At 54.6% G+C, this 8,979-nt stretch overlaps 3 protein-coding genes across 4 annotated transcripts; 2 read left to right on the top strand and 1 right to left on the bottom strand.

Annotated features, from left to right (window-relative positions):
* Positions 1 to 613: 613 nt before the first annotated feature.
* On the top strand, positions 614 to 1,078 carry KVP17_002439 (uncharacterized protein; the record flags this gene model as incomplete). Its single annotated transcript, XM_068518698.1, has 1 exon — positions 614 to 1,078. One exon carries the CDS (start codon positions 614 to 616, stop codon positions 1,076 to 1,078), a length of 465 nt encoding a protein of 154 aa, XP_068372170.1.
* Positions 1,079 to 1,099: 21 nt separating this feature from the next.
* KVP17_002438 (uncharacterized protein) lies at positions 1,100 to 3,061 on the bottom strand (the record flags this gene model as incomplete). The annotated part of the gene is made up of 1 exon (XM_068518696.1): positions 1,100 to 3,061. One exon carries the CDS (start codon positions 3,059 to 3,061, stop codon positions 1,100 to 1,102), a length of 1,962 nt encoding a protein of 653 aa, XP_068372169.1.
* Positions 3,062 to 3,275: 214 nt separating this feature from the next.
* Positions 3,276 to 8,047, top strand: KVP17_002437 (uncharacterized protein; the record flags this gene model as incomplete). 2 transcript variants are annotated; one of them, XM_068518695.1, is made up of 2 exons in its annotated part: positions 3,276 to 3,283; positions 3,310 to 8,047. In XM_068518695.1, 2 exons carry the CDS (start codon positions 3,276 to 3,278, stop codon positions 8,045 to 8,047), a joined length of 4,746 nt encoding a protein of 1,581 aa, XP_068372168.1. The 2 variants fall into 2 exon arrangements, with proteins under 2 accessions (XP_068372168.1, XP_068372167.1); XM_068518694.1 differs by lacking the exon at positions 3,276 to 3,283 and having other exon boundaries at positions 3,317 to 8,047.
* Between the last annotated feature and the right edge of the window lie 932 nt (positions 8,048 to 8,979).

The raw sequence follows: 8,979 nt of genomic DNA, 5'->3' as shown, positions 1-8,979 counted from the left end.
TGCGCATTCTGCTTTCTGGGGGCTCGTGGTCAGAGGAAGAATGTAAGCCGAACACAGTTGGGTATGGCTCCAAATCGGCTAAGCTCTGCGCCGACAGGAGGCGGCCAATGTGCCACTGGATCTTGTCGCGGCTCATTAGGTTTTTGACCTCTATCCTCGTGAGGACCTTGTAAGAGTCCTGCTTGAGGCGTGCGAAAGCGTCATCCCTATTATTATGGTCGTCGCTTGCGGAGCTTTCTTCTGCTCGCATCCGCAGCCGATAATTAATTAATTGAATTTTAAAAGGGTATGCAGGTTGGTTGGAAGGGGAATGTGCATCTCTTGACCCAACACATGACTGAAAGATGGCAATCCCTCATTTGGCACTGCTGAAATTAATATGAATTTGTTCTCCGATCACTTATGGGCGCATTGTACTAGTTTGCGAATGGTCGTGGCTTCCTATCGAATTAGAAATATTGATAACCGGCGAAGCATGAAAAGGCCAATTTATAATCGGTGTCAATTTCACAACCAATTATCACAAAGCAATTATGACCTTTGATTATTGTGTAATAGTTCTATTGAAACTGGTAGACTGTGTCCTATGCAGGGATATTGAAATTGAGACTTAATGGAGGAAGCAAGGCACAAAGTCACTTTCGAGGGTCGAGAACTCTACGAGTGGTCCCAGACCTTGGAGGACGTCACGTTCTACACGCTAATGCCGTGCAACATTTCCAAGGCGAACCTCGACGTGGCCATCACTTCTTCTTCCGTTCGTCTTGGTCTAAAAGGGGCGGCACCTTTCTTGGAGGATAAATGGTGGGCGTTGGTGTGCAAAGACGAGACGTACTGGACGCTTACTGGACGGGAGCTGCAAATTCATGCCACCAAGGCACGACCTGGAGCCACTTGGGCAGCCCTACTGAAAAGTCATGAGACGGTCGACGCCAGTGCCGACAGGCAACGCCTGCTGTTGGAAAGGTTCCACAGAGAGCATCCGGGCTTCGACTTCTCCCAAGCGAGTGTGAATGGCAACGTTCCAGACGCCCGCGACTTCATGGGAGGACTGGACGTGGATAAATTGCGGAGGTAAATGTCATTCAATGTCAACAAACTACGACGAAGGTAGACAAATTTTTTCTATATGGAATCTTTGGGTTCTGCGACCTTCTGTCCACATCGAGTCAAAGAATGAACCTGCAGTCCAGTCACCTAAGGACGGAAATCCCATACTAAACGCAGCGCCTGAGTCGTCGAAAAGCCCTGGCTGATCCCCAAGACGGAAGGCCACTTGACGAATGACATCGGAGGAGTCGGACACCATAATTAGTGGTCGGGAAACCTTCAGCACTCTGTGAATCTCTCCGAACAGTTGTGGGGTGAAGAATTGCCGCTCCCCATCAGGTTCCGGATAGTTGCAAAACACTGCGTCCAAGCAGTCGTCGGCCATAAGGGGCAGCCAATCATGCACGCTCCCGCCGAAGAAGGCAACGTTGGGGACATTCTCAAGGAGGGCCTTCTGTCTGGACTCCTGCCAGCGGGTGTGGTGGATGTCGCAGCCGATCCAAAATGTGCTAGGATCCGCCTTCGCTTGACTGAGGAGCCAATCTCCCTTGCCGGAGCAGATCTCCAAGCGAACCTGTGCATAGCTCACTGTTCCTCGACTTGTCAGGTAGTCGAAGTCAACGTAGCCATCCATGAACACCTGAGAGAATGGATTCGGACTCGATGACACGGTACGAGGGGGCAAGTAAATGCCTCCGAGGGCGTTCCTCAACTCCATAATCTGTGGGGTGTCTGCGGAGTTACCCATGCCTGCGTCCGCCAAGTCCAACTCCTGCTCCCGCATCCAGAAGCTGCCAGCAGCCACCTGAGCCTCAGCGATGTCATCAGCATCCTCGAATCCTGGCTGTAGATAGATGAATCGCGGATCCAGAAAAGGGAGTGCCCGGTTAACTCTCGTCTCGCTCTGCGCTTTTGACTCCAAGTACTCCAGCCACAAATAGTTCTGGCGCTTAACCAGCCCATCGAACATCTTCTGCGAGTTGCTCCGCGTGCTGCGGTTCTCAAGCCGGCTGGACGAGTTTTCCAGAATGTGCCTCGCAGTGGTGAGATTCTCGACGATCTCGTCCATGCATTCCACTCCAGCAAATGCATACGCCATCAGTTGAGCTTGCGCCACGTATAAGTATGTCTCCGGCTGTACCTTCAAGACGAAAGAATGACGTTTGCCCAGGCGACCCACTACTGCCTTTTGCATGGCTTCGAACGCTGCTAGCACGGCCACAGCAGACTGCGGCAACTGCGCCAAGCTGAACAGCGTGCACAGGTACAGCACGGAGAACCCGTCCACTGGGAGAGCCTGGACGTTAGACCCGAATATCTGCTGCTTGCCGCAACACACAACGGTATTGACGACGTTGCACCAGCCACCAATGACGTCAGCCGCAACCTGCGCTGCTGTCCTCAGGTCCCCTGTTCGGAGGCACGTTCTCAAGAAGGCGTTCATGTGTCGCGGACCCACCACCAGCTCGCACTCCCTCTGGTGCGTCCAGGAGCGTTCTAGCGCAAGGCGAAGGTAGCGTTCTGCGCGGTTAACGTCAAACCGAGCCAGATTGATCATTTTGAAGCATAAACCTTCGTCGGCGTGCGAGCGGAGAAAAAGCTTATCCATGAGATCCTCTCTGCCTGCCCGGTGCAAAAACTCCATGCCTGTGATGGCGTCCGCTCTAGACGCCCTACCATCACACGTCCCCAGGCTCTGAAGGGCTGGACACATGGCAATGAGACTGTCCAAGGACGACGCTGGCGGAGGTGCTAGACTAGGAGCGGACGTCGGCGCTGCAAAGGCTTCTGCAACGTCCTGACGGGCGAGTACCCGCCGCTGTTGGTTCTTGATTTTCCGGCGATCCTTCCGAATGGCGTCAGCTTTTTCGATCTTCCTCGCGATGAATTCTCGTTTGCGGAGCATTTTGTCTTTCTGGACATCAGCAGCCTTTGGTGGTCGTTTCTCGCGTCGCGAGGCGTTCTTCTTCTTGAGCTTGTGAATGGACTGACGCTTTTTTGGTGCTTCCATCAATTCCGCCTTTTCTGGGCGCCATCACTGAACTGTGTCCTGTGCGTAGAACTGGCAGCACGGTACATTGCATCTGTGATTAAATCTTCGCTTTGTGCCGGTCATGCTCAACTCGCTTGTTTCCAACAGCCTTACAGAACCCAGTGTACCTCCAGGATACGGACAAGTGCCTCCCAGTCAAAAGCCTGGCACAGAACATATCTGGAACACTGCTATGCTTCTGTGAGTCTCAGGCATGCAAATCACAGTCTCCAGATGAAGCGCGTGAGCGACTGCCGGGCTGTTGTCGAGCATTACCTTGCGAGCAACAAGAATTGCCTATCAGGCCTCCTATTGCTATCCTACGTCGACGAGGCCGACGGCGAGCTCATCGACGCGATGGACCATTGCTACAGCTTGCTGAAGCTGGAACCCCATTGGCCTCCAGCGGTTAAACGTATTGCAGATCTGGAGAGTCGTTGTATTATTCCGCCAACGCATCTGTACTGGAGAATCCTCGCCCTGAATCCGATGCCGAGAGACCTCTATCAGCCCATGGACCATCTTACGGACCAGCCCCGCTTGCAGCCGCTCTACGACGAGAAACACCGAAGGCTCGATGACGAGCCCCATATAGTGACTACCATGGAGCCATCGCCGCCCTTCCTAATGGTTGTGTGCGAACAGACGGAGCCAGGAGACCTTCTCGCCTCCATCACGCCGGTTGCGTGTGCCATGGACCCTATGCACATGCCTGAAACCATGTGCTTTCATTGTTTACAGCCTACAGCAGACGTCCAACACGTTAGCTGCGCTGTCAATCCTGATAGTTGCCCCTTCCACTATTGCTCTCAGGCATGTATGCTAGAAAACGCACATGTTCACGACGTTGAGTGCGGAATCGTCGCCAACGGCCTCTACTCGATTTCCCATGAGGTTCATCTGGACCCCGAGATGCTGCTTCTGATCCTGCGAGTGCTGTTCCGGTTCAGACATCAGAAACTGCTTCAGTCAGCGGTGTCGCTGGAGTTCCAAGAGACGCTGAAGCTGGTTCATATGACGGAGCTTGTTCGAGCACGCATGCCGGAGCTGTTTGAAGATCTGAAACGGCTGGGCGAGCTCTTCGAGCAGATGCTGGGCCCCGAGAACCTCGCGTTCATGTCATCAGCCGAACTCCTACGAGTCCTGGTGGCAGTCCACCAGAACGCGGTGACCGTCGATCTGGACAGCGGTCAGGCAGGTCACACTGCGTACGGACTCTTCTACTCCCCCCTAGTAGCCGAGTACCACCACAGCTGCCGGCCTACAGCGCATATTTCATTCGGACCGGTACTCGCATTGAGGGCGGCACGTGTTCTATTCCGAGGGGACCCCATCAGCATCGACTACAACCGCCGAGTGATGCAGCCGCTAGTGTCACGCAAGCATGGCCGGGCCAGCGCGCGAGTTCTCTTTTGCAAATGTGACCGGTGTATTACGGCGACTGATGATCAGCTTTTCCTCAACGGACTGAGCTGCGTTCGTTGTGTGCGTGGGTGGGCTTGTCCCAGCCTGCCAGCGGCCACGCGAGCTTTGTTGGTCATGGCTGACAAGGAGCCGGAGGAGTCGGAGGAGCCGGCGTGGTTCTGCAATGTATGCGGCGTCATACGAAACCGTACTGCAGCGGTGGAGTTCACTCGACGGCAACGGCTGATTGAAAAGGCCTACCAAGATGGCTTAGACCTCCGAGAGTCTCAGAGAACGATGGAATTGCGGAAAGTGTGGAAGGCCTTCTTGGATCAAGCGTCTCACTACTATCACCCAAACCACCACCTGCTTTTCCGGATCCATCTCCACCTCGCGGGTCTGCATCTACGCGAACCTCAGCGTGACCCCTTGCGTGCACTCACTTGTCTCCGAAAAGCTACCGTGGTGGCTGGTCGGTGCCTGCCGCCGTTCACAGCCACGTCGGCAGGGCTCCATCTGTTGTTGGCCCAGGTAACACTGGAATGCAAGGCGCTATCGGCTTCTCGTGACTACCTCGTAGCTAAAGACGCGAAGCAGCAGGCGCTGACACTAGCCATTACCGCTTCGTGGGAGTTCCGAGTGTCTCAAGGTCCCGGATGCCCCAGTTGGATGCAGGCGATGCGAGTGCTCCGCCGAGTGGCGGTCCACGTGGGGGCATGTACGCCTCCTACACGTTTGTCTGCGGCGCAACAATCTCGAGAACTGGCTCTATCCGCCCTTCGGAGAGTTTATGAGGACCCAAGTCTGCCTCCTGACGCCGTGAAGCAGTGGTTGAAGTATGACATATATCGTCCATTGTATCTTTGCGCCGTGGGTGGCAAGCTTCGCGAGTTCAACATTCTGACTGAAGGACTGCCGCAAGAGGCGTACCACGAGTTGAAGCACCTGGGGACCGGGATGACGCTACTTATGGCGGCCGCTTCTCATGGTCACGTACGACTTACCGCCGAGATCCTTCGACGAATGCACCCTTTGAGTATCCTGGCCACCACTGAGACTGGTCTATCGGTGGTACACTTGCTTGTGCAACTCCCACTAGAGGATCTGGGGGACTGTGCTCACTGCTCGCTTGGCATGCGATGTGTCAAGCATGCCCAACGTCCGACTTTGTTGCATTTCTTACCACAAGTCGATGACTTGTTAACACACGATGAAACTCCGGAACCACTTCCAGGTCGTTGGTCCAATAAACTGCTGTCCCGATACACAGGAATCTACGAACGACAAATCCGTGCCCTGTCTCGGATTTTAGCCTGCGTCGCGCAGTTTGACACCTCATGCGGAAGTGATAAGCCACCGGAGACACGTCTGCTCGCCCGAGCCAATGAGGCCTGGCTGGAGAAGGAGGTCTCTTCCGAGGAGGATCGCAATTTGCGTCGTCCAAGTCTGCTCATCGGAGTAACCCTTCCCAGTGGCCTGGATCCCAAGGATCCTACCGCGCCGGCCGACAATGTGGACGTGTCTTACATCCAGTATCGGAATGAGGTTTCCGAGATGCAGCAGCGCCGCCACGAGTCACTTCATATGCCGGAGCGTCGTTGGGTGCGGATAGAGACGGAGTCCTCTTCGGGCAGCACTCGGCAGGTAGAGCCGACTGGCGCGCAGCTCAGACGACTCTCACAAAAAAAGTCAACAACGAAGGCTACTGTGACATTCGGCGGCAGCACAGTATTGATAGATCCGCAGAAGCGAGGGAAAAGGGCCAACGTCCCAATCAAGAGTGTGTTTGAACGGCGTCAGCTGGGCGCTCGCCCACGGTTCGGTCGCGAGCCTGCGGTGCACGCGGCGCCCGTGGAAGACATGGAGGACGAGAACGATTATGAGTACGACGAGGACGATTATGAGTACGAGGAGGGTGACTATGAGTACGACGAGGACGATTATGAGTACGAGGAGGGTGACTATGAGTACGAGGAGGGTGACTATGAGTACGAGGAGGGTGACTATGAGTATGAGGAAGGTGAAGACAGGATGATTGATGGTTTAAAGAAAAGAACGAGGGGCGTTGACAGCGTGAAACTCTACAACTTCCAAAGGCCGAGAGGCGCTGATGAGGTCCCAGCCGAGAGTCGTCGTCGTGTCGCGAGGAGAAGGGCCAGAAGGCAGCGCCGTCGAGAGGCCAACCTCGCAGCACGAGGGGGCCTCCCGTACCTCGAAGGAGAACAACGGAGACCCGCTCCAGACGCTGGCGGCGAAGCCGACCTCCCCACGACTCGAGCCATGAACAGTCTGCTCAGTCGCAAAACGCACCCTTCGATAGGGCACAACACTCCAGTGCACTTAGCAGCTCTCAGCGGCAAGACAGAGATGCTGAAGCTTCTACTGCATTACAACGCTCCCGCGAGCGAGCTGAACGCGAACAACGAGCTGCCGCTGCACCTGGCAGTGCAGGGCGGGCAACCTGAGGCGGTTCGGGAACTCTTGGCACACAGCAGCGGGCTAGACCTCCGCGACTGTCGTGGCCGGACCCCGCTCCACCTGGCTGCCTTCCATCTCAATGCGCTCCCAGTGAGTCTACTGTTGTTCCATGGGGCTGATCCTGGCGCTCTGACCTTGGCGGGCGGCAGCGTGTACCACGTGATGTGCGACGGGCTGGTCGACGTGACTCCCCTAGTGACGCGCACCGGACTTGAGCCCTCACATCCATTGGGAGGAGCGGCTTTTTCTGAGTTGCTTCGGCCTCGCCGAGATCTGGAACCCAAAATTATTTTACGGCGGTTGGAGCGGGCGCGTGACACGATGCACGTTCTTTTGGAGAGGTCACCGAAGTCAGTACTCCGCGTAACGAACCAAGAAGGCCGAATTCCGTGCGAGTACGTTGTGGACTGTCTTCACCGGCTACTAAGCAGCCGAATTCCAGGCAGACAAGCGGAAAACGAGGGATGGAAAAAGGTTGAAACCGGCTTCCATCAGCTTAGTTTCATGCTACAGCCTATGGCTCTGCCTGTGAGAAGCGCCAGTCCCGAGGCGGTTACTGTTGCGCCGAGTCCTCCCCCTGTCCCCACCACGTTGGAATCAGCACCCATAACACCAAGATCCGGCATCCGTTCCCACAAAGGGAAGCGACGCCGCCGAACAGCGTCTCGTCACTTCATCCGGTTGGCGAGAACCCAGGATAGACTCGTCAGCGTGTCAGACACCGACAGTTATACCCCTGGCGCGGTACAGTCAGTGATGGTGCCGGGTCTTTTCGGCGAGGAAACGGAACGACAGGACCTTAAGCCAGTGTCTGACAGGGTGAACGTAGACACCCAACTGCTCTTTGACCCTGAGCAGACAGTGGAAGCTAAGACAGATCAAACAGTTCTGTTATTCGACCCGACTTCCAAGGACACCGTTGTGCTCTTGGAGAGCGACAAGGGAGAGACGAATGAAAGCTACGTCTACGGCTACATGTCAAGGGATCTCGTCGAAGAGTACAATGCGCGAGATAAGGAGCATGATAGCATAGTGTTCGAGATCACTCCTGTCCAAAAGGGAGAACCAAGACAGAGCAACTGACTCGTCACGTTCTGCTTTTTTGTCACGCCAGTAACCATTGTGTACCACTTTATGTCTGAATTCTAGGGGACAAGTCACAAGCTCTTCGAAAAGAGCAGCTCGAGTCCCCACATTATTCCTCCGCTTTGACACAAGCTGTTATCGGCTCGAAACACTGGCAGAAGGAAACAACACCGGCAGAAGGAAACAAAAGTCAGATCGTGGTATTCATCCAGGAGTCAGTTCCTCAAGGTTATTTCATCCGCTTAGAGATCGCTACAGCCCTCAGATGCCATTCGCCATCAGGACGATGGCTGTGGAAGCTGAATCGTTTTGGGCGGTCCTTAGAAGTCAACAGCAATGGCTGAGACTGTGGAAACTGCCTTAAACCTTGTCCCTCAAGTCAAATCACCGATGATTGGATGAATTTTCCTGTGGACAAGCACCATTTCTAGGGACAAAACGGCCATTAAGGCCAAATATCAAGATCCATCCGTATATAGTACGTTCGGGGCTTGTTGCGTTCGGGGCTTTTGAGGGATCTCTAAGCGGATGAAATAACCTTGAGGAACTGACTCCTGGATGAATACCACGATCTGAGTTTGAGGGACAAGGTTTAAGGCAGTTTCCACAGTCTCAGCCATTGCTGTTGACTTCTAAGGACCGCCCAAAACGATTCAGCTTCCACAGCCGTCGTCCTCATGGCGAATGGCATCTGAGGGCTGTAGCGATCTCTAAGCGGATGAAATAACCTTGAGGAACTGACTCCTGGATGAATACCACGATCTGAGTTTGAGGGACAAGGTTTAAGGCAGTTTCCACAGTCTCAGCCATTGCTGTTGACTTCTAAGGACCGCCAAGAAAGATTCGGCTTCCACAGCCGTCGTCCTTATGACGAATGGGCATCTGAGGGCTGTAGCGACGTCTAAGCGAATAAAATGACCTGGTAGCGA

The sequence above is a fragment of a genome, assembly GCF_019968985.1.
Source record: "MAG: Porospora cf. gigantea B chromosome Unknown PgB_NODE_718_length_11979_cov_183.373_3001-11979, whole genome shotgun sequence".
NCBI lineage: Eukaryota > Apicomplexa > Conoidasida > Eugregarinorida > Porosporidae > Porospora > Porospora cf. gigantea B.
The sequence above is the reverse complement of the archived record's forward strand: the minus strand, read 5'-3'. Positions and strand labels throughout refer to the sequence as shown.